At 52.4% G+C, this 25,435-nt stretch overlaps 3 protein-coding genes across 7 annotated transcripts; 1 reads left to right on the top strand and 2 right to left on the bottom strand.

Moving 5' to 3' along the window:
- Positions 1-276: 276 nt before the first annotated feature.
- On the bottom strand, positions 277-11,066 carry TTLL13 (tubulin tyrosine ligase like 13). The gene is given in 15 exon segments (XM_059371558.1): positions 277-600; positions 603-731; positions 1,073-1,376; positions 1,969-2,148; positions 2,437-2,617; positions 2,896-3,081; positions 5,325-5,509; positions 5,952-6,183; positions 6,472-6,557; positions 6,906-7,049; positions 7,453-7,609; positions 8,061-8,191; positions 9,609-9,727; positions 10,426-10,466; positions 10,807-11,066. Coding segments are annotated over 15 exon segments (2,655 nt in total). The 3' UTR covers positions 277-280.
- Positions 11,067-15,690: 4,624 nt separating this feature from the next.
- On the bottom strand, positions 15,691-21,079 carry GDPGP1 (GDP-D-glucose phosphorylase 1). Of its 4 annotated transcripts, none has more exons than XM_059371562.1 (3): positions 20,703-21,079; positions 20,404-20,517; positions 15,691-16,982 (listed from the first exon to the last, which is right to left on the bottom strand). In XM_059371562.1, exons 2-3 carry the CDS (start codon positions 20,470-20,472, stop codon positions 15,885-15,887), a joined length of 1,167 nt encoding a protein of 388 aa, XP_059227545.1. In that variant the 5' UTR covers positions 20,473-20,517; positions 20,703-21,079; the 3' UTR covers positions 15,691-15,884. The 4 variants fall into 4 exon arrangements, with proteins under 4 accessions (XP_059227545.1, XP_059227544.1, XP_059227543.1 ...); XM_059371561.1 differs by having other exon boundaries at positions 15,691-17,059; positions 20,436-20,517; positions 20,703-21,078; XM_059371560.1 differs by having other exon boundaries at positions 15,691-17,048; positions 20,703-21,078.
- A 108-nt stretch (positions 21,080-21,187) lies between these two features.
- CIB1 (calcium and integrin binding 1) lies at positions 21,188-25,423 on the top strand. 2 transcript variants are annotated; one of them, XM_059371565.1, is made up of 7 exons: positions 21,188-21,410; positions 21,553-21,587; positions 22,451-22,559; positions 23,533-23,683; positions 23,815-23,933; positions 24,006-24,094; positions 25,039-25,423. In XM_059371565.1, exons 1-7 carry the CDS (start codon positions 21,360-21,362, stop codon positions 25,172-25,174), a joined length of 690 nt encoding a protein of 229 aa, XP_059227548.1. In that variant the 5' UTR covers positions 21,188-21,359; the 3' UTR covers positions 25,175-25,423. The 2 variants fall into 2 exon arrangements, with proteins under 2 accessions (XP_059227548.1, XP_059227549.1); XM_059371566.1 differs by lacking the exon at positions 25,039-25,423 and adding an exon at positions 24,341-24,603 and having other exon boundaries at positions 21,199-21,410.
- The last annotated feature ends 12 nt before the right edge of the window (positions 25,424-25,435 follow it).

A 25,435-nucleotide genomic window follows, 5' to 3' on the forward strand; every position in this document is an offset into this window, starting at 1 on the left:
CATTTGCCAAGAGCCGCCCCTCCACCCCAAAGGCTGCCCAGGCCGGCCTCTCCGCCATGGCGGCGTTAAAGGCGTTCCTTCGGCGGTCCTCTGATGGCCACAGACCCCTGCCCTGGGCACACGGCTCCTCTGGGAAAGGGGCTTCTTGTCGCCAGGATGACCTCCAGCCCCGGGCCGCCCCTGGGGTTCAGACCCATCACCTAGCTATAAATCCAGGCTAAGGTTTGAAGGGCGGGGATGAGTACGTGGCCGACCCTGGCTCCTCTTCATCTTTTAGTCTTTACAGATCTGAAAATAATCTTAGGGTATTGAGGAATTCTTGATGTCTTTGTGTTTTGCTTTGTGCAAACAGGGTTCCTGGCCAGGACTTTCCAAACTGAAGCTTGGTGGCAGTCTTTGATTTAGCAAAGATTGAAGGCCCTCCGCCCCTTTGGAAACCCGAGGGGCCTCTCCAGGAGAGGTTGTGCTGGGCTTGCATCCGGTGGTGGCTGAGGTCAAGGAGGGCGGTGGTCTGCAGCATCAGGGGTGCAGAGGCAGGGCAGAGAGTGAGATTATGGGCTTTGGGTGCTCAGTGTTCAGAGTCTACCGCGGAGGGCAGGCACAATCAGTCCATGAGCCACTTTCCACTCTTTCTGGCTGCAGAAGATAGCCTTGTTTTGGGGTTAAAGTGGATGACACTGATCCTGCCAGGGCTCTGTTTATGGCTTCTAGCCTTCTGTTGGCTTGGCCTTCTGCAGTGGAAACATGGGTCCCCTGAGTTGGTATTCACAGGAGGTTCCTCACCTCTTTACCACCTGTTGCCCCGTTACCAACACAGAGGAATGGCATCCCATGCTCCCCTCCAGCATCTATACCACGCTGCATTGTAATTGTGTGTGTACTTGTCGGTTTCCCTGTTAGGTTTGTTGAGTGCTGGGGCTGTACTTCTGCCATTTCTATCAGGAGCCACTACCTGTCCCACTCCCACACTGGTGGAAGTGCCATGTTATATTTTGGGAACATCCCAGCTGTAATGTTTGCTACTGGGAATTTACCCAAGTCAGAGTGACCATAGCTGGTATTGTGTACTTACGGCTAGTGAGCCTGACTCTGGCACTGGAAAAATAGCGCCTTCCAGATGTCTTCATTGACAATGAAGAGGGGCCGATGGCTGCTGAATCTCCTATCCAGTTGAAGTTCTTGGGCTGTAGGTGGCACCAGGAATGATGTGGAATTGCAGCATTCGTGCTTGGCAGTGGCCCTAAGATCCTGGGCGCCAATTCGTGGGCCCGAACTGGATGCAGGAAATGAGGAGGGCCCTGCTCTTTTGTGGCCCTTCTCAGGAGGACCAGTGGGACCAGACTCACAGATTGCAGTTCCTGACTGCACAGCCCGTCCTGGTGGCATCTAGGCTAGAGGAGAAGAGTAGCCCCTTACATTTCTTTTGAGGCTGGATGGAATGGTGTGAGAAGATAGGTGACTGAAACATCTCTTGTAGGCTGTGGCCACTATTTAACCCGTTAACTCCTTTGGGGCCCAGCCAAAACTGAGGACTCAGTAGGCTTGCTACTGGCCCAGGGAATAGTGAATGCGGCAGCTGTTCTGTTGGCCCAAGTCTGTTTACTTATCGCCCGTTAGAGCCGTGGTACTGGCAGTGCTAGGGAGAGATTACACAGAAGCCACCGAGGGGGGTGGCCTTGTTCTTGTCAGTCGTGAGTTTGGGGTTATTGCAAGACTGGAACATAGAGAACAGGTCTCTTAGGAGAAGGGTGGCAGCTGCACTGGGCCAGACGTCATTACCACAAACAAGGGAGCCGGGGGACAAATGCAGAAGGAACCAAGAGACCCTTTCCCAACACCCAGCATACTCTGCTCTCCCGGGCTGCGCGCCAGATACCATCACATTAGCCGCCTGTGCTGTGACCACCACCGTGTGCTGCTGCAGCCCGTTTTCCCGTGTTCTGTGAGAGGCTGCGTAGGGACCCTCACCAGGTACTCATGAAGTTTTTTCTGGCCCTGGCGGCTGGGGTGCAGCATGCGGGTGAGCTGCTCTACAATACCCAGGCTTCGGATGAGGTTCTCCCTCTGGAGCAGGGCTTTCATGCGCTCGAGCTCCTCCTCTTCCACAATCTCTTGAGGATGCATGGTATCCAGGTGCGCGGGAAGCAGCTGTAAAGTACATGAGAGATGATTTCAAGATCTCCAAGGGGGAGTCCCATGCCATCATGACTGGGGGACTCCTGCCCACTGCAACCCCCCCGCCCCGTTCCCTTCCCTGACCCTAGTGGAAGGTGCCCTTTGCTATCCGTTCTCTCACCTCCTGGTCCACCACGTCAGATCCAATGTACTCATTAGGAACTCCTTATGCAGGAGGAGGAGAGGACAGCAAAGATTCCCTTCTCTAGGAGTCCCAACCCATCTCCTACAGAAAGGCGAGAGCTACCAAACCCCTGATACCTCTTTCTCCCGGGGCCGGTTCCTATAAGCCAAGTGGGTGGAAAGTCCCCGGAGCCCGGCCCTGGGTCGGCTCTTCTCCCCTGCGGATTCACCCTGGTTCTGGTCCCTGTTTTCCTTTCGCCTCTTACTGCCTGAGTTCTCCTGCTGTTCCTGCTTAAGGCGGATCTCTTCCAGTTGTTGCCTGACAAGACATAGCCGCTTCAGACACTGGAGAAAGTGTACTGGGGAGAAGCAGGGTGAGGGAGACAGGGTATGGGAGAGTGGGGGGGGACAGGAGAAGAATGAGGAGGAAGTCGGGGAGCCTACTAAAGGGAAACGAAGTTACTAAGAGTCTGATAGGACATAAGACCCCATTCCTCTTTGCTCAAGTGTTGGCTTCCTCTCTGCCCTGCTGGGGAGCAATTCAGCTTCAGGATAAGCTCCGCCCAAGTGGACAGAGGAGAATGCAAGGCAAAGTACCTGGCACACTCCTCTCTGGCCTTGGAAGCAGCAGTCTCCTGGAAGAGGGAGCCATTGTGCTTGAAGAAAGGTGCGTACTTCTCCGTGTCGGGCCCAGGGTAGATCCGCCGGTATCCCCCGAGGTGGGAATCCTCATAGAGTTCCTGGTCCAGTATTGCGGCATGGGATGACTCAGTTTGTTCTCGCCTATGGAAACCAGGCTCAGAGTGAGTCAGGAGGGCTGTGAGAATGTTCAGTGGGGGAAGGAAGGCTAGCCAAAGCTTTGAGGATCTCCCGCTAGCTTCACAGCCTTTCTGTCCATGGCCCACATAGGGAAAGCTGCCAAGGCCTCTGGCCAATCCCACCTGTGTGTAGCCATGAAAATAGAGGCTTGACTTCCAGAAATCTGGTTTGTTTCCTTCCTTCCTTCCTTCCTTCCTTCCTTCCTTCCTCCCTGTTTCTTTTCTTTTCTTTCTTTCTTTGAAGATTTTATTTATTTGACAGAGAGAGACACAGTGAGAGAGGAGAAACAGCATCGGGAATGGGAGAAGGAGAAGCAGACTCCCCGCCGAGCAGGGAGCCCGATGCCGGGCTCAATCCCAGGATGCTAGGATCATGACCGGAGCTGAGGCAGCTGCTTAATGATTGAGCCATCCGGGTGCCCCAGAAATCTGGTTTTCATCTTAAGTGCAAAGGGGTCCCCTCATACTAGCTAGCACTCCTAAGTTACCACCATCTTTTGGGTTTCTGATTATAATCTATGTTAATTACAGAAAATGCAGAAGCACAAAAAGACCAAATGTCCCATAATCATACTGTTATGAGCATGGACTTGATGGACTTGGGCAGGACCCCTGAGTCTGAATCCTAGCTTTGCTCCTAACTACCTTGCTCTTTCTTTAATCCTCCCTTCCTTTCTTCTTTCAGACAAAAATGGGATCATACAGCAACATTTTTAAATGGCTGCCTAGTATTCAAGTGATTCTATGATTGTACTTTTGTTCCTTATTTTTTTAAAAGATTTTGTTTGGTTATTTTTATTTATTTATTTGACAGAGGGATAGCAAGAGCAGGAACACAGTTAGGGGGAGAGGGAGAAGCAGGCTTCCCAACGAGCAGGGAGCCTGATGTGGGGCTCGATTCTGGATTCTGGGATCATGACCTGAGCCGAAGGCAGATGCTTAACTGACTGAGCCCCCCCAGGCACCCAAGATTTTATTTTTAAGTAATCTCTACACCCAACCTGAGGCTCAAACTCAAAACCCTGAGAACAAGAGTCACACAGTCCACCCACTGAACCAGCCAGGCTATATGTTTGCTTAATAAGACCAGTAGTTGGGGTGCCTGGGTGGCTCAGTGGGTTAAGCCTCTGCCTTCGGCTCAGGTCGTGATCCCAGGGTCCTGGGATCAAGCCCTGCATTGGGCTCTCTGCTCAGTGGGGAGCCTGCTTCCCCTTCCCCCTCTCTCTCTGCCTGCCTCTCTGCCTACTTGTGATCTCTGTCTGTCAAATAAACAAAATCTTTAAAAAAAAAAAAAAGTCCAGTAGTTTTCAGCCCTTTCCCCCACTGAAGGACACGATTCCTGCAGTCATGTGTGCAGTCCCGCTGTGGGAATACCCACTGTATTTACAGTTCTACTTCCCTCCGTTCACACATTTGAGTGCCTACGTGTTCCAGGCCCTCAGGATATCATGACAGATCGAATACACACTGGCCCTGCCCATTGGAATGCAGGTGGTGAAGAGTGATGTTGTTACGGGAATAATTCTAAACCTACTCACTCATTCGTATGTATTATTAACATTATAATTTAGTGTCAGCAACAAATTGCCGTATTTGTAACCCATCTTATAATGAAAGCAACAGTGGGTAAAAAAGACTGATTTCAACAACCCCTTATTATGGAATGACTAGACTGCTTTCTGTTTCATTATAAACTTTCTAGAGGAGCTTTGATTAAAAAAAAAAAAAAAAAGCAAGAACAAACAGCCCATCAGGCCACATAAAGCTCCTTATGTGCTAATTTGAAATAGCTACAAATGACACTGCTAAGCATGGGACAGAGAATGTGAAAGTTACACTATTGCCTGGGTAAAGGGAGGAGAGCAGTCTGTGTGTGTGTGTGTGTGTGTGTGTAGGTATGTATGCATTAAATATTTATCCAAGTACACACGTGACCCAAGGAACAGAAGTGACCCAAGAAAAAGAGATTGGCTCCTCCGGGGGGATACGGTAGCTACAGAAGAATTAAGAGATTATTCACAGTCTCTTTTGAATTTTGAACATATTGTCTGTGATATGTATCATATTATCTCTGCAGAAAAAAGTTATTCTTTGTAGCCTATCAGCCCTAGGCCACCTTCCCCACCTAAAGAAGCACTCATACACTAAAGCAGCACTCGTACGCCAGCCAGGCCAGTGGTAACAAGACAGCTCAGACACCTGGAGCACCTCGCTTCCCGTGGCTGCTGGTGGTACTGGAAAAGCCGCTCCTTGACTCGCCGCTTGTCCTCCTCCATCACCTTCCTTTTGTCACAGCCTCGGAGGTTGACAAGGGTCATGGCATCGCAGAGAAGTGCATCCTTCACTTCTCGATCGAGGCGGGAGTCGGTGGTGAAGCTTGGAGAGTGGTTTACCTGCCAGGAGGAGTCCTTATCCGCCCTGTTCCCAGACCACCGAAGCAGGCGTGGTCTCCTGGAGACCTGACTGAGGGTATAGTCAAGAAATCTCCCCCTGCAGAGGCCTCAGCCAAGGAGGCGGGGTGTTTCTGACTCCCAGGGCCACAGGACTGTGCCACAGAGATCCCTCTGATACCCGGACAGCCTGATTCTAGAGATACAGTGTCCCTAAAGAGAAAGATTACATGAGGAACACTTGGGATTCAAATCCTGGACCGGTGGCCAGAGACCACTCAGATTTGACTCATCGGGTCAAAAGTGGAGAGATCTACATCCCCACCCCAGTGCCACCACCTCCCCCATTCTCTCTTCCACCAACTGAGTGCACATATGTGCCAGGCATCCCGTTCAGGGCGGCCTCTGGATCTTGGTTCTGCAAAGCCCAAAAGACATTCCTCACCTCCAGCAGCCAGGGCTTCAGCCTGTGGTCCAGCAAGATGTCAAAACCAAGGATCTCAAAACAGGCACATGTACCTCCGCTCAGATATTGGGGAAAACAGGTTCGGTAGTTGTGGCGAAGAACAGAATGGGCTGAGATGATGGTTTTGATGATGATGTCCTCGATGTCCGCCCACAGCTCTCCGGGGTCGTAGCCGTGTTCTCGCAGCCAGGCGTTGAGTGTGGACAGCTTCCTGCGAGGCCCAGTGCTCAGAGGACCACCCATTTCTACACCAGTGGGGCTGGGCCGCAGGCAGGATGGTCCCTACCACTACCCCTACTTCCGGGTGCCTGCATGGGAGCGTGGAGCGGGGCTTACTGATCAGGGTGGGGGGTGGGGCCGCACTTAGCGGTTGGGCACAGGACAGGGGTCTGTAAAGATGGTTTTCCTGAGCATTTGGCCTCCCAAGGGCCGGCTCAGTTTGGGGGCTGCTGAGGGCTGCTGAGACCGTAAGCTGAAGAGCCATCAGAGTAGGGAGTACCTCTTACTGCCCATAGCATCATCCCGGACAAAATTCTCATTGTGTTTGTTGATAGCGTAGTTGGTCAGGTGCATGCAGACGTCATCCTGGGAAGAGAGTGGCCCCGTGGCTCAGACTGCTTCCCTCCAGCACCCTGTCTCTAGCCCTTTATTGCCTTTTGATCACCCATCCCTCCCCAGGACAGCTCATCTCCCGTCCGTCTCCTCCTGCGAACTGTCCGGCAAGCTCCTGGGGAAAGGGGCAGTCCAGGCTCCTCCTGGAAGGAGCCTGGTAGCACTCACCGCCCCCCGGCTGCTCTCCTCCCGGCCAGGGGCCAGGGTTCACGGGTGACCATGAAACCAAGCCCCTCTACTTGGTTTCTCCGCGGAACCTCAGTGCTCATGAGAGGAGGGTGCCGTCCTGCCCACCCGCCGGACTGCCAGCTGGCGCCTTACCAGGTTGCTGTGGCTGGGCTCCACATAGGGCATAGTGGCAAAGCGGGCCAGGCCCTCCTCATACATGAAGATCCGAAGAGGGTCACAGGACGTGATCAGGACATAGATCCGCATATCAAACTTGAAGCCATCGATGAGGAAGGGCTGAAAGCACGCACACCCACCAGGGAAGAAAACCTTTGAAGTGCTCGTTCTATCCCATGCACTGTTGTAAGCGTTTCAAATCAGAATACCTCATTTAATTTTCATAATTAACAGTATGAAGCATAAAATAGTTACTGTTATCACTCTCATTCAACAGATGAAGAAACTAAGGCACAGAAAGAGTAAGAAATGGCCCAAGATCACACATTTAAGAAGTGGGAAAACTCAGATTCAGACCCAGAAAGGCTTGCTCTGAAGATTGACTCTGGGCTGCCTCTGAGGTGAGGGGAAGCAGCAGGAAGGGTAGGCGCCAATGGGCAGGCTGGCTTCCTCTCTGGCACTGGGAGAGACGAGGCACCCCAGGGCTCGGGGAGGGTCCTGGTGGTCCTGAGGCACCCTTCACCTTGGAGATGTATTGCTGGCAGATCATATGCTCTCCCGGCTTGATCTCCCGGGGGTTTCGGGTGATGAAGATGCCCCGTCCCTGGCAGCCGCTGTCCGGTTTGCAGATATAGGTGCGAGTTTTTCGCTGACGACCATAGGATTGGAAGTCCCCAAAGCTACGTGCAAAGAGAGGCTGGTCAGAAGGGTTCTGTGCGGGGCACCTGGATGGCTCAGTGGGTTAAAGCCTCTGCCTTTGGCTCAGGTCATGGTCCCAGGGTTCTGGGATTGAGCCCATCGGGCTCTCTGCCCAGTGGGGAGCCTGCTTCCTCCTCTCTCTCTCTCTACCTGCTTGTGATCTCTGTCTGTCAAATAAAAAAATAAAATCTTAAAAAAAAAAAAAAAAAGAAGAAGGGTTCTGTGCATCACAGCCGAGCCAGGCCCCATGGAGCTCTGCTCCCGTCCACGCTTTTCCTGGAGCGTCTGTCTCAGACCTTCTTTTCTTAGACCAACTGAAACTCTCATCCCTTGAGACTTTCTAGGTCACAAGGCCAGAGTCTGGAGGGAACTGAGATGGTGAAACCTTTCCTACCCGAGGACATGAGCCTAGGCAGTGGGGGGCTCACTCACTCTGCAGGGAGACACCAGGTGCGGGGGAAGATGTTGTACTCGGTAGGATAGAGTTTCTGCATGCGGTTGAGGTTCCGAGCCAGCAGATCTTTGCGGCAGATTTCGGTCATGCCAGGGAAGTGGTTGATTTTCTGAAACAGACAGAGTCAGTTGGTTAACGACCCCCACCAGCCAAGCAAGCAGCAGTCCCTGGGGCCTTGGGCATGCCGGGAGGATTGGGAAAGTCAAAGTAGAAATCACAGTGGACAAGGTGCCTGGGTGGCTCAGCCAATTAGGTGTCTGACTTGATTTCAGCTCAGGTCATGATCTCAGGGTCCTGAGATTGAGCCCCTCATTGGGCTCCGTGCTGGGCATGGAGGCTGCTTAAGATTCTTTCACTCTCCCTCTGCTCCTCACCCCTGCCCACAAGCACATGCATGCACTCTCTTTCTCTCTCTTAAGTGTGGTGGGGGGCGCCTCGGTGTCTAAGTTGGTTAAACATCTGCCTTCAGCTCACGTCATAATCTCGGGTCCTGGGATTGAGCCCTGTGTCAGGCTCCCCACTCAGCAGCGAGCCTGATTCTCCCTCTCCCCCTGCTCCTCCCCCCTGCTTGTGTGCTCTCTTGCTCTCAAATCAATAAAACCTTTTTTTAAAAAAAAAGGTCACAGTGGGGGTAATCCCTGTACCCAATACCCTAAGGGAGAAAAGGAAGGTTCCCTAAAGCAGGTGAGAACCTCCTCCTTGGCCTCGCCCAAAACACAAGTCCACACTGCGGTTGGGAAATGAGGGGCAGCAAGAAGGATTGACCAGGACTCTGGGCCTTCTAGCTGCCTTATAACATCCCCCAGACCACTGGAGATGTGTCCTATAAGAATTGGTGCATGGGAGGGGCGCCTGGGTGGCTCGGTGGATTGGACCTCTGCCTTCGGCTCGGGTCATGATCTCAGGGTCCTGGAATCAAGTCCCGCATCGGGCTCTCTGCTCAGCAGGGAGCCTGCTTCCCCCTCTCTCTCTCTCTGCCTGCCTCTCTGCCTACTTGTGATCTCTCTGTCAGATAAATAAATAAAATCTTTAAAAAAAAATAAAATCTTTTTTTTTTTTTTTCAAAAGACCCAATTAGAGGATAACAACAATGCCACGAAGAGGCTATGATCTTTTTGTGGACGCATCTTTCCTGACTTCCTTGCTACCATGCAGGGGCCCACACTGACTCTCAGTGGATGCCAATGCTCGGCTAAGCTGCTTAGAAGCCGATCACTCTGCCCACCTGGCTGTGAGCACTGAAGCTGCCTTCCTCTTAGGTGGGCTCACCTGCTCTCAAGGGTGCCAGGTGGGCACGGATGCCTCCAGGCAAATAGTGCCCAGCAGATCCTTCCTTCCTATAATAGAAGTTCCAGAAACCCAAGAGGAGAATTTTTCCAGGGGAGCAGAAGCCCTGGCCATGGCCTTTCCCGCTCTGCCCAGGGAGACAGCCACAGAGAGTGGCAGCCTCATCTGCCCGAGCAGAAGGGGGAGAGGACTCATTCAGGGACCATGGCCCCTTTTAGGCTGGGGTCCAGAGTTTGTACCTGAAACCTTTTCATGTCCATGACTCGTTCCAGTGAGACAGAGCAGTCTGTCCAGTACACAGTCCATTCCTCATCTTCCCCCACCTCCTTCAGGCCACACATTTGGGCTGCCCGACGCACTGTGGAGAGAGGGAGGTCAGTGGTGCCAGCCGGGACACTAGCAGTAAGCCTGGGGATTGTAGCTGGGTCAGATAAGGAACAGACTTGACCACAGAGTGGGTTGAAGACGGCAGTGGCTCTTACCTCCAATGCTGCAGCTTAATTACCATGTGACAATTCCAAGTTCATGAGGCTGTCAGGGCCCTTCCAAAATCCGTGACAGAGAAAACTAGAGCCTGGCTCTCTGCTCCTGTGAGTCTTCTCTCTCTCAATTGGGGTGGTTTCTGACCTGCAGAGCCGACCCTCCAGAGGGGTCACACTGGCACCTCCCACACGGGGTGGCCCCTGGCCCAGATGGCAGTGGGCACAGGAGGAGATTAAAAGATAGCTGACCTAGCTGTTGATTTTTTTCTTTTAATTCCTCAAGCCCCCTCAAGGGCTTCCTTGGGGAAGGGGACCACAACCATATTGACCTGTTCTCATGTCAATTACAGTAAAATCTGGGAAAGGGAGAGCAATGGTGACCTTCAGTCGCTTTTTCCGCTACCACTAAGACAAGCCAGAACAATGATGTCTCAGCTGCTAGTAGCTCAGTACTGGCTATAGGCCAGCTGAACAAGATTCTGGGGATTGGGACCCTGACTGGGGACCATCCCGAGAGCAAAAGCTGCAGGTGCCCTCCTATGAATAGTGGTGTGTGAACGAGCTGGGTGCTTACCGCTCTCATACTTGCAGTTGGTCAAGTTGATGGCCAGGGGTCTGGAAGGGAGGAATAGTAGAAATCAGGCAGAGTGGGATAAAGGACAGACCTGGGGCTTCCAGGTACCCGGCACATCTACAATGCAATTCATTGTCTCTAAAAGCCACTTGAAGACCAGGATGATAGAAATGGGCTGAAAATGCAAACCAAGCCAGCTCAAATGGTTCTGAATTTTGTGTTTTTGTAGTACCAAAAGGTTAACGATGTTCCTGTACTGCCTGTCCTCTTTTGCAGATTAAAGGGAAGACCCCCCTCGCCCCACAACTGCTGAAGGGAGGCCAAGGGGTGACTCTCTTCTGCAGCCAGGCAGGTGAGGGGACCCAGGCACCTGTCTGTTACCTGCGTTTCCGCCTTCTCTTTCTCCTCCCGACTTCTAAGTCATCTGAGTCAGTTGGGGCTATGATTTTCTTTGGGATTTTCTTGGCTACAATAGATAAGGACACTCCATCCCCAAATTCCTTATAGTCAGCCTTTGAGAGCTTCTGCTGAGGAGAGTCAGAAGGGAGGGTAGCTTCTCCTTGAACACACTCCTCCTCGGATTCCTCTTCCTCAACGTAGTCTTCCTCCGATTCGCTGGTCTTACAGGTATTTGGCTCCATCCTCTTAGGTTCTGAGGGGAGAGGGGTGAGTGTGAAATATGTGTCCCAGCTTCCTTCCTCCAGGTCCAGGAAGGCCTGCGGGAGTCCACGCAAAGGATCTCATTCATGGTGTTACGGGGGAACGTTGCCGCCCCTACAGAACAATCCCACTGCAGAAGGGGATGGTTTCCATGTAGGTAATGGGGGCAGGGGAATGCCTGTGAACTGTTGGCTTCCCCGACAAGTCCTGATTATCCAAGATCGCCCCTCCATACAACACGCTGGGGTGCACGTAGAAGCTGGACAGAGCTGGCAGGGCCATGACCATGACTTTTTTATTCCTGAATGGGAAGGAGGGGATGGCTGGGCTCTTGGGGGACCTTGGATTTTAAAATGGAGCTGAAAACCTAAGGTCGCCTAAGCCGGCCCTTTCCCTGTCCCCATGATTCAGTTTCTCCATGTGTACACCCTGGCACTTGATGACTAAGACCCCTTGGGCTCTGCTGGCGGAGGAAGAGCCCCTGGCGGGCACTGCCCACCCGAGATTCTGAGGAGGGGGTGGGGGCTGCTGGGTCCGCCCCTAGCGGTCCGAGGCTGGACTCAGGTGGTCGCTCATGTCCACCCTTCGCCCGGCTTCTGCTCCTTCCCGGGCGTCCCTGGGCGTCCGGGACCGCCTCCTTGTTGCACAGGACTGGCTGTTCCCGCCGATCGCGAGGGGGAGCCCGCCCCCCCCTTCCGGGGTTCGCTCCTAGTTCAGAGGTCCCGGCGGCGGCGGCGGCACCTCCTACAGCAAGCCAGCAGCCGCCGCCGCCGCCGTCGCCATGGACACGAGGGCGGCTCCCATTGGAGCAGCGTTCTGGGGGCGGGGCTTCCCCGGAACCACACCCACTCGGGCGCGGGCAGAGGCCATCTTGTGCGCCCGGCCGACGCGCGTACCCGGGGGTCTGGAGGTGGTGGCTCCGCGGTCCCCGCTGCAGCTCTGCGGCCGCTCCCGGGGGCAGCAGCTGGGACTTGTAGCCCTTCCGCTTCCTCGCCGCTTCACATACGTCTCATCCTATCCTATCTCGAACCCGGGGGGCGAGTCGGGAATTTGGCCAAGTCTGCCTTCGGGGACAAGTACCTGCTCGCCTGCCTTCAGTGTTTTAGTGACCTGTGTTGAGGCGCGTCCGCGCTCGGGAGGGACAGCGGCGAACAGCGCGCAGCCTGCTGTGCTGAGTAACAAAAGGGCCTCATCACAGAGCTCCTTCACCGCTCCTCCTATGCGTGTCCCTACACTCTGACTTCTGATGGCCACCTCCACCGAACTCAGTCCAACCTGTCATTCTAGACTATCCCGTGTGCCTAAATCTAGAGGACGCTTTAGAAACTCCCTTCTTGGGCGCCTGGGTGGCTCAGTTGGTTAAGCGACAGTTTTCGGCTCAGGTTGTGATTCTGGAGTCGTTGGATGGTGTCCTGCCTTGGGCTCCCTACTCAGCAGTGAGGCTTTTCCCTCTGACCTTCCCCATCTCGTGCTCTCTCTCTCATTCTCTTTCTCTCAAATAAGTAAAATCTTAAAAAAAAAAAAAACAAACCCCTAAACCCTCCCTCCTTTAAAAAAGATGTGGACATCCTTTGATTCATGTTTCTTCAGCATATATGGTTACTCTCTTCGTGAAATGCTTTGGAGTCCCTTGCCTTCCAGGACTATCACTTTTCTCATTTTTTTGCACAAATATTTTGGGTTCCAGGCACTATTCTGAACCATCTGAATAGTGAACCATCACCAATTCTTGCCTGAATTTGCCACCACACAGCAACCTCTTAACTGGACTCTCTGGTTGTTCTTCCCTCCTTTACAGCCATCCATTACATCTTCAGTATTTTTAATTAATTAATTTTTTAAAGATTATATTTCTTTATTTGCGAGAGTGACAGAGAGCACAAGCCAGGTAAAGAGGGAGAGGCAGACTCCCTGTTGAGCAAGGAGCCCCACGTGGGACTCGATCCTAGGGTCCTGGGATCATGACCTGAGCTGAAGGCAGATGCTTAACCAACTGATCCACCCAGGCGCCCTTAAGTATTCTTTCTAATGCAAATTGGATACTCCCCAATTTAAAACTCTTGAGCGCTTCCCATTAAAGATATATAATATATATATATGATATATATATATATCATATATATATATATTATATATATATATATATTATATATATTAAAGGGGGCTAGATATATTCAGGGGGGTCTATTTTCTTAAATAGCCACTTTCTGTCACTCATGCTATGGAAACTGTAACACTTTACACACCAAAGATGATTTTGGTGTCCATTTCTTTCTTTCTTTTTTTTTTTAAAGGTTTTATTTATTTATTTGACAGAGAGACATCACAAGTAGGCAGAGAGGCAGGCAGAGAGACAGAGGAGGAAGTAGGCTCCCTGCTGAGCAGAGAGCCCGATGCGGGACTTGATCCCAGGACCCTGAGATCATGACCTGAGCCGAAGGCAGTGGCTTAACCCACTGAGCCACCCAGGAGCCCAAGCGTTTCCCATTAGATCAAACCCCAAACCCCTTGGTTACATAGGCCCTCTACCAAAAAGCGAGCAGAGGTGGAGAGGGGCTGGGCTGGATCACACCCTCCTATCTTTCTAGGGTGCTCTAAGGGGAGTATGGAGGGTCCCCTAAGTGATACACACTTAAGCTTAGGAAAAGTTTCTAAATCCCCTTCTTGACAATTCATGAGCTATGTAAACAGCTGAGAAGTACCACCATAAAGAAAACCTATCTGCTCCCCCACCCCCACCCCATCTTATGGAAAAAAAAGTTTGGCCAGAGGCGGCTTTCCTCTGAACAGAGGTCCTGGGGTAAAAACCTAGTATTTGGGCTCATCACCTGGGACACAAAGTCCACTTTGCTGTAATGGTTATTTGCACTTCCTTCAGACTGAGGGAGCAAAACAAAGTGATGTTAGGGGAGCTTGTATATGCAAAGGCTCACAGAAAGAAGCATAAGCTAAAATTACTGCGAAGTGCCAGAAAGAGGAGGTCGACCCCAAGTTTTTTTTATAGGAATTTAAATGTCAAATATATAATATTTAAATGTAAATATTAAACTTTTCTTATAAACTTTTTTTTTTCTTTTTGGTGGTACATATTTTGCCTTAACTCAGTGGGACCTTATAACATCTTCTGGGATATAAAACTCTAAAATTCTATATAAAAACTTCAGATGAGGCCAGGATGGAGAAAGCCAGCTACGCAGGGACCTGAACCTCGTCAGCTGTTAAGGACGCCACCGCTACCAAGCCAGCCGATGCCTAGAGAGGCAGCTTCTGGCAGTGCACCACCGGTGCTGCGGTCCTGACCCCGCGGCGTGTGAGCTGTACGGGCTCAGACAAGTTGCCTCCACTCTCCCAGCCTCTCCTTATTATACGGCGGTACTCAAGTTGTGGAGATGCCTTTTCTCACATGAGGTGATGATGTGCTTGAGGAACACTCAACTCTGTGCTGGGGGCTGGAGGAAAATTCAAGGCTGGCTGGGTCGGGGAAAGGTGCTCTAAGTAGGGGCTATGGGGAAGAGAGACCCAGTGGAGGGGAGGGATGAAGAAATGGTCACTGGTGGCTCGAGAAGGGAGAACTGGCAGAGGTGAGGGCAGAGGAAGCGGGGGCACAATGCCTAAGGCACTTTAACTATTACTTTGCCAAGACTTGATATAAAAGGAAAAGTCTATATAATGTCAGGAATACGTAACTTTTTTTTTTTTAAAGATTCTATTAATTTATTTGACAGAGACAGCGAGAACAGAGACCACCAGCAGGGGGAGTGGGAGGGGGAGAAGCAGGCTTCTCTCAGAATAAGGGAACCTGATGTGGGGCTTGATCCTAGCACCCTGGGATCACCGCCTGAGCCGAAGGCAGATACTTAACAACTGAGCCACCCAGGCACCCCACTTAACTCTTTTTTAGTATTTTTATTTACTTATGAGAGAGCGAGTGAGCACACACACAGGAGAAGAGGGGCGCAGAGGGAGAGGGAGAAGCAGACTCTTCACGGAGCAGGGAGCCCAACATGGGGCTCTATCTCAGGAGCCTGGGATCACGACCTGAGCCGAAGTCAAACACTCAACTGACTTAGCCACCCAGGCACCCCAGGATATGTAACTCTTGTGCATACTCTATTTGTTTATTTTCTAAAAAGATTTTATTTCAGGGACACCTGGATGGCTCAGTTGGTTAAGCAGCTGCCTTCGGCTCAGGTCATGATCCCAGCGTCCTGGGATCGAGTCCCACGTTGGGCTCCTTGCTCGGCAGGGAGCCTGCTTCTTCCTCTGCCTCTGCCTGCCATTGTCTGCCTGTGCTCGCTCTCTCCCTCTCTCTCTGATAAATAAATAAAATCTTAAAAAAAAAAAAAAGATTTTATTTCAGAGAGAGAGAATACAAGTGTGCATATGTGGTGGGGGGGCGGGCGGTGGGCAGAGGGAGAGAACCTCAAGCAGACTCTGCACAGGGCCCAATGCAGGGCTGGATGGCACAACCCAGATCATGACCTGAGCTGAAATCAAGAGTCTGGATGCCTAATGGACTGAGCCACCCAGTCGCCCCCATACTTCCTTCCTAGTAACAGGTTTGACATCCCTGAAGCTTGCCTAAGAAGAAAAATGAGAAGCAGATACATTCATGACGGTGCATTCATTCAATTTATTCTAAGGTTTCTTCTCTTTACAGAGACCACTTAACAGTTCTTTACCTCACCTCCTGGCGTGGAGGCAGGTAAGGCAGCAGCCATGGAACCCCAAGCGACCACTGTGGACAGCTTTCTGGAAAGGGACTTAGACCGGATAGAAAATACATACTTCTAGAAGGATTACTGTTCATCCTGGGCAATCAAGGCCACCAGTGCTGCCTGTACTTCTTCTGCCTGGGCTGGGGGCAGCAGACAGTCTCGAATGAGGGCCAGAGCAGCCGCCTCCGTCAGACTGTCAAAATCCTGGGACGTTTTGATGGGAAGGTGCCCAGCCAGCTCACAGAGGGCGACATTGAACGCCTCGCCTTCCTTTACCCCAAAGCTGGACTTCCGGGCCCACAGAATTACTCGGATGCCTGTGAGAGCGGAGGATGGTGATGTCTTTCCAGGTGGGGCCCCCCGGGTCACAAACAAATTATGGGCAATCTCATGGTCCGTCAGGTAGTCAGTGGCCCGACATACCCTGCCTATGAGGGCTTCCAAGTCAGGCCCCGGCCCACTTGTGTAGAAGAGGAAGCCAGGAGCGGGGAGGGCCTGGAGCAGGTGCAAACGGCCCCCAGGGTCCAGGGGCTCGCTCGGTGCCCCCTCCACAGGCAATCTGTGAGCCAGGTAATACCCGTGCAGGTGCAGGTGGTTCACCGAGGCCAGGCCACCCAGGCTGTTGAAGCCGACGCGGAAGCCCGGGTGTGAGCTCAGCAGCACAGCCTCGACGCCGGCCCGCAGTGCAGCTGGTAGCAGGCGCTGAGGGAGCCCCTGGGTGGGCTCAGGCACCAGCAGCACGTGGCCCCACTCCAAGGGGCTGACATTGATCATGACGAGGATGTCCTCTTGCTGGAGAGCACCTGGGAGATCGGGCTCCCGGAGCAAACGGAAGAGGACTTCTCCTGGCCGGATCTTGTTGAAGTTAAACTGTTCGGGGTCAAATGCCTGCCTCACACTCCAGATGTTCTGGGGGCGCCTCCTCTGCACACCTCGCTCCACGTTCAGCTGAGCCACAAAACCCACCACACCAGGGAGGGTCTGGGTTTGCAGCTCCCCAAGGCGGTAGCGGAAGAGCCCCAGTTCCATGCGCTGCCTCCAGGCCGCGCAGAGAGCAGAGTCGAAGCGAGACCTCGGTGTCCTGTCCAGGAGGCTGGGTGCGGTCCTTGGCCACTGAATCCCTTCCAGAAGCTCCTTCTGCCGGTAGACAAAGTTGGGAACGCCTTTCTCTTCCCAGTCCTTACGGTTTGGAGGGAGCAAATAGGAAATCTCATTTGAATCCTGTGCAGCAGCCATGGGGCTGACCTGAAACAATCCTAAGAGGTGAAAAATACAGGACACCATCCCATTTTCAGAGATTCGATTTTGAGTTTCAAATAAATATTATTTTTTGTTCCAATTACAAAAATAATTTATGCCTTTGAGAAAATATTTTTGAAAACATGGAAACGCTCCTGATTTCAACACCTCTAGATTAGCATTCATTTCCGCTGAATTAAAAAATAAATACTTTTTCTTTTTTTAAAAGTTTTTTTTTTTTGAAGATTTTATTTATTTATTTAACAGACAGAGATCACAAGTAGGCAGAGAGGCAGGAAAAGAGAGAGAGGAGGAAGCAGAGTCCCTGCTGAGCAGAGAGCCCGATGCGGGGCTCGATCCCAGGACCCTGAGATCATGACCTGAGCCAAAGGCAGAGGCTTTAACCCACGGAGCCACCCAGGTGTCCCTATACTTTTTCTTTTAAAGGTTATGTATATTGAGTAAACTTTCTCTCTCTCTCTCTTTCTTTTTTTAATATGGGGCGCCTGGGTGGCTCAGTTGTTAAACGTCTGCCTTGAGCTCAGGTCATGGTCCCAGGGTCCCGGGGTTGAGCCCCGCTTCAGGCTCCCTGCTCCACGGGAAGCCTGCTTCTCCCTCTCCCCTTGTTTGTGTTCCCTCTCTCACTGTCTCTCTCGCTCTCTGTCAAATAAATAAATAAAATACTTAAAAAAAAAAAAAAAAGGCTAAGGGGGACTGAGGCACTGGGAAGAACCGGGAGGATCTCAGCTTCAGAACATAGTGGTAGGGCGCCTGGGTGGCTCAGTGGGTTAAGCCGCTGCCTTCGGCTCAGGTCATGATCTCAGGGTCCTGGGACCGAGTCCCGCATCGGGCTCTCTGCTCAGCAGGGAGCCTGCTTCCCTCTCTCTCTCTGCCTCTCTATCTACTTGTGATTTCTCTCTGTCAAATAAATAAATAAATTAAATCTTAAAAAAAAAAAAAACATAGTGGTACCCTGTAGTGGCCTTTACCGAGCTGGAGGGACTGAGGGAGAGGTGGGGGTGGGACTAGATTGATTTAGAAGAAGGGGGGAATGGAGAATTCAGTTCTGATGACTGAGCTTGATATGTAGCCTGAGCATCCAAGAAGTGGTGGAGGCAGCTGACAGTCAAACCTGGAGGTCAAGGGTACCGGGTGGACCAGATACAACTATGGAGTAGCATTTTAAGCCAGGGATTAGGACCAAGGAGCCAGGACCAAGATGACACCAGGAGGCTAAATATATGAGTAAAGACGTACTGATCAACAGAAAGTGGGCACGGTCAGATTTGCATTAAAGTGAACTAATAGGCACAAAGCATTACCTGTGACTACAGAACACTTTAGAGTGATCAGTCAGCAGTGACCATGTGACAGGATCAAACCTTTCCACGAAAACCAGGAGCAAGGGAACACTGGTCACATGTCTACCTTGTGCCAGGCATGGGCTGGGTGCCCTCTATCTTCTCTCAGATGACCTACCTTCACAACAAGCCTGTGAACTGGGCATCATCCTGGGACAAAGGTGAGAGATTAGGCCTGATTCCGCCTGTAAAGGCGGACCAGATGTTTGAATTCCTGCTCTACTAGTCACTAGGGATGTGACCTTGAGCCCCTAGAATGAAGTCCATAAGGCTTAGCTGTGTGCCCACTCTCATGGCCTCTCATTCCACTCGTCCCCTCGTCTACTCAACTCCTCACTTACTGAACTTGTTCCAGCTCAGGGCCTTGGTGCTTTCTGGGCTCCCTGCCTACAATATACCCTTTTCGATTTTCTTCACAGGGCTGTCCCCTTCAGCTCTCAGATCAAATGTCACCCCCTCGGGGAAACCGGGCGTGGTTCTCCTATCTCGTGTGCCAAGGAAAACAGGAAGAAGGAAATAATATTATAAACAGGGAAAAGATGTCTTGGGGAAAAAAAAAAAAAAAAAAAAAAAAAAAAAAAAGTGGAATTCAAATCCAGGAGTTGGTAGTTATGAACAAAACTTGAAGAGATCCAACTAATAAAATAATTTCACAACAAGGAGCAGTTGGGGCCTCTGGGTGGTTCAGTGGGTTAAAGCCTATGCCTTTGGCTCAGGTCATGATCCCAGCATCCTGGGATAGAGCCCCGGATCTGGCTCTCTGCTCAGCAGAGAGCCTGCTTCCCCCCACCCCTCTCTGCCTACTTGTGAGCTATCTGCCAAATAAATAAAATCTCAAAAAAAAATCTACCAGGAAGCGAAATTATAATCAGAAAGCTGTTGGGGCGCCTGGGTGGCTCAGTGGGTTAAGCCGCTGCCTTCGGCTCAGGTCATGATCTCAGGGTCCTGGGATCGAGTCCCGCATCGGGCTCTCTGCTCAGCAGGGAGCCTGCTTCCTTCTCTCTCTCTCTGCCTGCCTCTCAGTGTACTTGTAATTTCTCTCTGTCAAATAAATAAATAAAATCTTTAAAAATAAAAAAAAAAAAAAAAAAAAAAAAAAAAAAAAAAAAAAAGAAAGCTGTTCAAGGAAGGGTTTAGCACCAAGTGAGGTGGCTGAGAGATGTGTGTCACAGCTGGTCACCATGGCACAGGGCCAATTCCCACATCTTTACTGCAAAGAGACACAGTATCACCAGGAAGTCCAGGGACAGGCCTTGACTGGCCAGTGCTCCCTCCCCTCAGTCTAGGGGACACCACGACAGCTTCCTGTTCTTCGCCTCCCCTTTTATTAACCAATCTCTTGTACAGAAAGAGCCTCCTGTGAAGATGATCAGGTTGGGACGGAACTATACTCATTTTGACTGGTTTTGGTGTTCTCAGTACTCTGCAGCCTCTACCTCCTGGAATGGAGGAGTATTTCCACAATGGTGGTGGGGACTCCCATGTTGAGACAGGGAGGCTTCCTAAAGCCACTCTCAGATGAACACCTTACTGAGTGCTGGGGAAGCTAAGGTCACTCAGCAAACATTTACTCAGCAACGGCCACCTATTAGATCCTGTAGATCACAATTCTCGGAGCTCTTGGGGGAGGGAGGGACGGGACAGACACTAACCCAATCAACACCTACGTAAACATAAGTTGCCAACCTGAGGATTCTTAATCTATTCTAGAGAACCAGGAAAGTCCTCCCCAAGGCTATTATGGAAGAGGCACTGAGAGCCCACTGTGCCGGCAGGGAACCCAGAAAGCCAAGGGAAGAGGGCAGAGAGAGGCTGAAGTCAGATTTCAGAGGGTCGGTATTCCGGTTTTCAACCATTTATTAGTTTTAAACCGAAATGACCATGATGAGATCTAAACTTTACGAAGATCAAGTAGAATGAATCAGGAGAATCAAGAAATAATCCCTACAATGTTGTCAAATACACATCAATAAAGCTGAAAACAAAAGAATTAATCTCACCTCCACTTCCTCCCTAAGCCTGGAATCCTCACCTTCTGGAGCAGTGGAGGTTCGTTCGCATTCACGCATCCAGTTTGCTGAGAGCCTGCTCTGGGCCAAGCGTGGTCCTAGGGGCTGAGAGGGTACAAGAGCAAACAAGTCAGCCTCAGTCCCTGCCAGCTCTAGTGAGGTCTACAGTCATAGAGACCCTTGAGAAGAGCCTTAGACCGGGGTGACCGCCTTCTAAATGCCGGAGCAGGGACAAATCACCTAACCCTTCCCGCGGACCTGTTTTCCACATTTGTAAAACGGGAACCTACCCTGCAGGCCTCTTGTGAAATTTGAAGATCACTCTGCACGGCTCTGCAGTCGGCAGACCCTCAGCGCACACCCTCAGTGGGCCGCAAGGTTCTGGTCATTTCTGGAGGTGGCATGCGGGCTGCAACACGTGCGGCGAGGGCGAGCGCCAACGTCTGGATGTAAAAGTCCTCGCCGCGCTTCGGCCACGTAGCGAGTCTCGAGCTTTCCGGAATTCCAGGTTCCAGGTAGTTCCCTTGGGCCCCGACCGCGCCCAAGGCTGCCGCACCACCGACAGCAGTAGAGAAGGACGCAACGCGACACTCGCCGCAAGCTCCCGGCCGGGCCATGGCGAGGCTGTGGCGTCCCAAACGCATGCGCAGTCCGGCCGCTCGCACGCGGCGGGGCTCGCCCCGCCCACTCCGGAGGCGGGGCCGTGAGGCCTGGGCTCCGCGCTCCGGGCCCCGCCTCCAGCTCGCCAAGGACTGCCCGGAGCCGGGAGCTGGCGGGCGGAGCCCGGCAGGGAGCGCCTGGGCACTTTAAGGAGGGGGCGGGCCCGGGGGCGGTGGCCCCAGGGGCGGTTGCCGCGGGGACGGGGCAGTGACGCGGCCCGAGGGCGGAAGTGGAAAAGTTGCCGGCGCCCCGAGGCAAGTTGGCTGAACTGTGCGCGCGGCGCGACGATGGGGAGCTCGGGCAGTCGCCTGTCCAAGGAGCTGTTGGCGGAGTACCAGGTGCGCGGGACGCCGGTCCCGGGGAGTGTGCGCGCGGGCCTGCGCAGGGGAGCCGGGTCTGGGGAGCCGGATCCTGGGGCCGGCGGCAGAGCGGGCGTGGCCTCCGGGAGGCTCGCTGAACCCCTTCCGTTTTGCCTTCCAGGACTTGACGTTCCTGACCAAGCAGGAGATCCTCCTGTAAGTGCCCTGTCGAACTTCAGCTCCCAGATCCTCTAGAGGCGGCTTCGGGGGGGCTCTGTCCGTAGACGGGCAAACGGCGGGTCCCCCAGAGGGAGGGACAGGGGCCTGCCTGCGGTCCGCGGCCGAGCGGGAGCCGGCGCCCGGGCCCGAGTCCCGGGCAGTGTCCTCCGCCCGCCCCGCCCTCCTCGCCCTCCTGCCGTTTCGGGGGGGCCCCCAACCCCGCTGTGCACCGCTGGGAGCCACCTCGCAGCCTCGGGCCCGGCCGGGTGCCCCGGGGCCTAAGCCCCGTTGCCTTCTGCATGACTGAACTTCCTGCCCCAACCGGGCAGGGGCTGCTGTGGCTCTCCACCGACTTCGCCTACCCGCAGCTTGGCTCCTGGTAACTCAATCCGAATTAATACAGTAACCGTTAACGCTTACTGAGCACTCTCCGAGTGCCAGGACCCGTGGAAGTGGTTGGTTGCCTACATTACCTAATTTAATCCTCAGGTGGGAGGTACCGGGACAATGACAGAAGTTTCAGATTAGTTTGGTAACTTGCGTAAGTTACCAAAATTACTTACACTTCGAGTAAGAGGATTTGAACTCGAGCTTTAGAACCTATGCCCAGTACAGTGACTGGCACACATTAGACCCTCAGTAAATACCCATGGCATGAATGCACTCTCAGCCTGTAGTCTGGAGACATCTGGATTTTCTACACATGGGACTACATATGTGTCTCCCTTTGGCCTATGCCTGCTGACTGAGAAGTTGTGCATGTGCCTTAGCTCCTCACCTGCTTTATAATGGGTAATGAAGCAAGGAGTGGGGATGTAATACACACAGAAAGGTTTGCCAACAAGTTCCTCTTCTGCCAGAGCCCACAGGCGGTTTTGTGAGCTGCTTCCCCCAGAGCACCGGAGCGTGGAGGAATCACTGCAGATACGAGTGTCCTTGGAGCAGATCCTCAGTCTTCCAGAGCTCAAGGTGCCAGTCCCCCACTCTCCCTCTGCTATTCCACTTGAGATCATGCGGTCACTGGTCCCTGTTCTGGTCTTCTCTTTATTTAGCCCTAATTTCCTGGGGAGGAGGGCTTTACCAAAATCACCTGGTGGAATTAACTAGAGAGGTGTTTTGCCAGTTGGGGTTCTTGGACATACTCTTGGAGAGTCAAAGAAGTTTTGTCCTTTAAAAGGAGTTGAGCTACCCAATTAAGGTTTGAGAAACCCTATTCCAGAGGCTGATTGCCTCTCTGTAGGGTTGCTGTGAAAAACATTTTTAGGGATGCCTGGGTGGCTCAGTTGGTTAAGCATCTGCCTTCGGCTCAGGTCATGACCCCAGGGTCCTGGGGTTAAGTCCCACATCGGGCTCCCTGCTCAGCGGGGAGCCCGCTGCTCTCCCTGCTTGTGCACTCTTTCAATGACAAACAAATAAAATCTTTAAAAAAATTTTTTTTATAAAGATTTTTACTTATTTGAGAGAGAGTGGGGGAGAGGGGAACGGAGAGGGACAAGCCAACCCCACGCGAAACCTGGTGAGAGGCTTGATCTCACGACCCTGAGCGGAGATCAAGAGTCTGACCACAGACTGGGGCCACCCAGGGTGCCCCTGCTGTGAAAATTTTTATGCAAAGGGCCTATAACACAGTGAGTGTTGAAGTAAACGTGTTTAAAGTCACCAGCCCATCTGTTCTCTTCCCTTAGGATGCTTTCATCTTCCTTCTCTGCCCCAAGCCTGCCTTTGGGTTAAACTGACTCACAGGAAACCATTTTGGTCTCTTCCCTTAGTCAGGTGGTCCTCCTGCCCTCCAGGCTGGCCCTAAAAGACTGATCCTTCTCTCCTGTGAACCTGAGCTCACAGAGTAGGTGCTGTGACCTGTTCCCTCCAGCTCCTGGTGGGGTCTGAGGAGTGTGTGACCTGGGCTGTATCTGTGGCCTTCACACAAGGCTCTCTTGCCTAGGCCAACCCCTTCAAGGAACGAATCTGCAGGGTCTTCTCCACATCCCCAACCAGGGACAGCCTGAGTTTTGAGGACTTCCTGGACCTTCTCAGTGTGTTCAGTGACACAGCAACTCCAGACATCAAGTCTCACTATGCCTTCCGCATCTTCGGTGAGAGCCAGGAGCAACCTGGTGGGACACGGCCTGTCCCCCCATGGTCGTGGTGGTGGTGTACCTACTGCTTGGGAGCCTGGGAGCTCACCCTGACCACATTCTTTCTGGCTTCTTGTGTCTGTCTCTAGACTTTGATGATGATGGAACCTTGAACCGAGAAGACTTGAGTCACCTCGTGAACTGCCTCACAGGACAGGGCGAGGACACACGGCTTAGTGCTTCAGAGATGAAACAGCTCATTGATAATGTGAGTAGCTGGGCCAGGCCAGGGAGCGGGAGGGAAGGGCAGGGACTTGGCCTGACGCTCTCCCTCCCCCAGATCCTGGAAGAGTCCGACATTGACAGGGATGGCACCATCAACCTCTCAGAGTTTCAGCACGTCATCTCCCGGTCACCAGACTTTGCCAGGTACAATGGTCATGGTCCCCCGTATTCTGGGTGCTGCACCTGGGTCTGGGATGTTAGCATGGGGGGCGGCAGCCAGGCTGAGCAGTCTCTCCAGTTCCTCTCAGTGTCTCAGGGCAGCTCTAACGCCGAAGGGGAGGGACAGATGTGGGACAGCCCATTCTGAAGGGTTGTAGGGAAGACAAGCTTGGGGCTAGCCTGTCCCCTCTTCTTTCATCAGAAAACACGACTCACTCTTCTCTTGTTCAGCTCCTTTAAGATTGTCCTGTGACAGGAGCCACAGCGTGTGTCCCAGCAAGCACCCCGTCAGAGAGGCTTTCCACTGCTGAGCTGTGGTCGAGGTCATGCCTGTGTTGCCAGGGCCGGCCAAGCCGGCCTAGCCCAGAGCTGGCGGCCGTGCAGTCCCGCTCCAGGAAGGAGAAGGCCCTCCGTGCCAGGGCCTCTCTCCTTCTGTTATTGTCATCGCTCTGTTTGTGTTCTACTCTTCCGTAATAAAAGTTTAGACATTTTGACCCTTTGCATAATACTAGAAGCACTGGTATGAGGAAGGACCGGACTTCCAGGAGCCTTTGGTCCTTCTGGGAAGAACAGGATCTAAAGGGCCAGCAGGAAGTGAGACGGTAGCCTGCCCGGCCCGGCCCTCATGAGGGTGTGAGCAGGGCGGGGTAGCGGGACAAGTGCAACTCCTCCCAGTGGTGCTTATACAATTTGTACACATAAAAATTCAGACAACTGTGTGCCAAAAGAAAAACCGCCAGTTTCACTGTGTGCTCATTTTTAAAAATAAACATTTTTAAAATAATTAAAAAAAGAACATGACAACCCCCCCTCCCCGATCCCATGTTCCCACCCTGAACCGAACTGGGGGAGGTGCAAAGTAAGGGGTTGACGGACAATGAATGAATTCTTTGCCCCTCCCATCAGTGCATTAAACTTCCCACCTGCAGGACCATGCTCCACTGGGAGATGACGTCGACCAGACCAGGGTGGCTCTGGGCCACTAGCCTCTGGAAAGCGGAGGCTCAGACCACTCCCCAAAACTCAAGAGCACTGGGCCAACCTCAAAGAGTAACAGTCCTTTGAGAGGAAGGGCCAGGATTCTGTTTCTATTCTTTAGATTTTATTAAAAAAAAAAAAAAAGAAAAAGTAAAGTGCATCTTATTAAAAAAAATATAAAACCCACTTAAACTTAGTGTCCCCATCACTTTGAGTGGGAGTAGGCAAGGTGGGAGGAGGGAGCGGGGAATGGGGTCCGGGAGCAGTCTGGAGGGAATGCGAGCCAAAGGGACACACAGGTTCACAGGCTGGATGGAGGCAGGCAGGCACCAATCTCTTCCTAGACTC

The sequence above is a fragment of the Mustela nigripes genome, chromosome 13 (assembly GCF_022355385.1).
Source record: "Mustela nigripes isolate SB6536 chromosome 13, MUSNIG.SB6536, whole genome shotgun sequence".
Classification (NCBI taxonomy): domain Eukaryota; kingdom Metazoa; phylum Chordata; class Mammalia; order Carnivora; family Mustelidae; genus Mustela; species Mustela nigripes.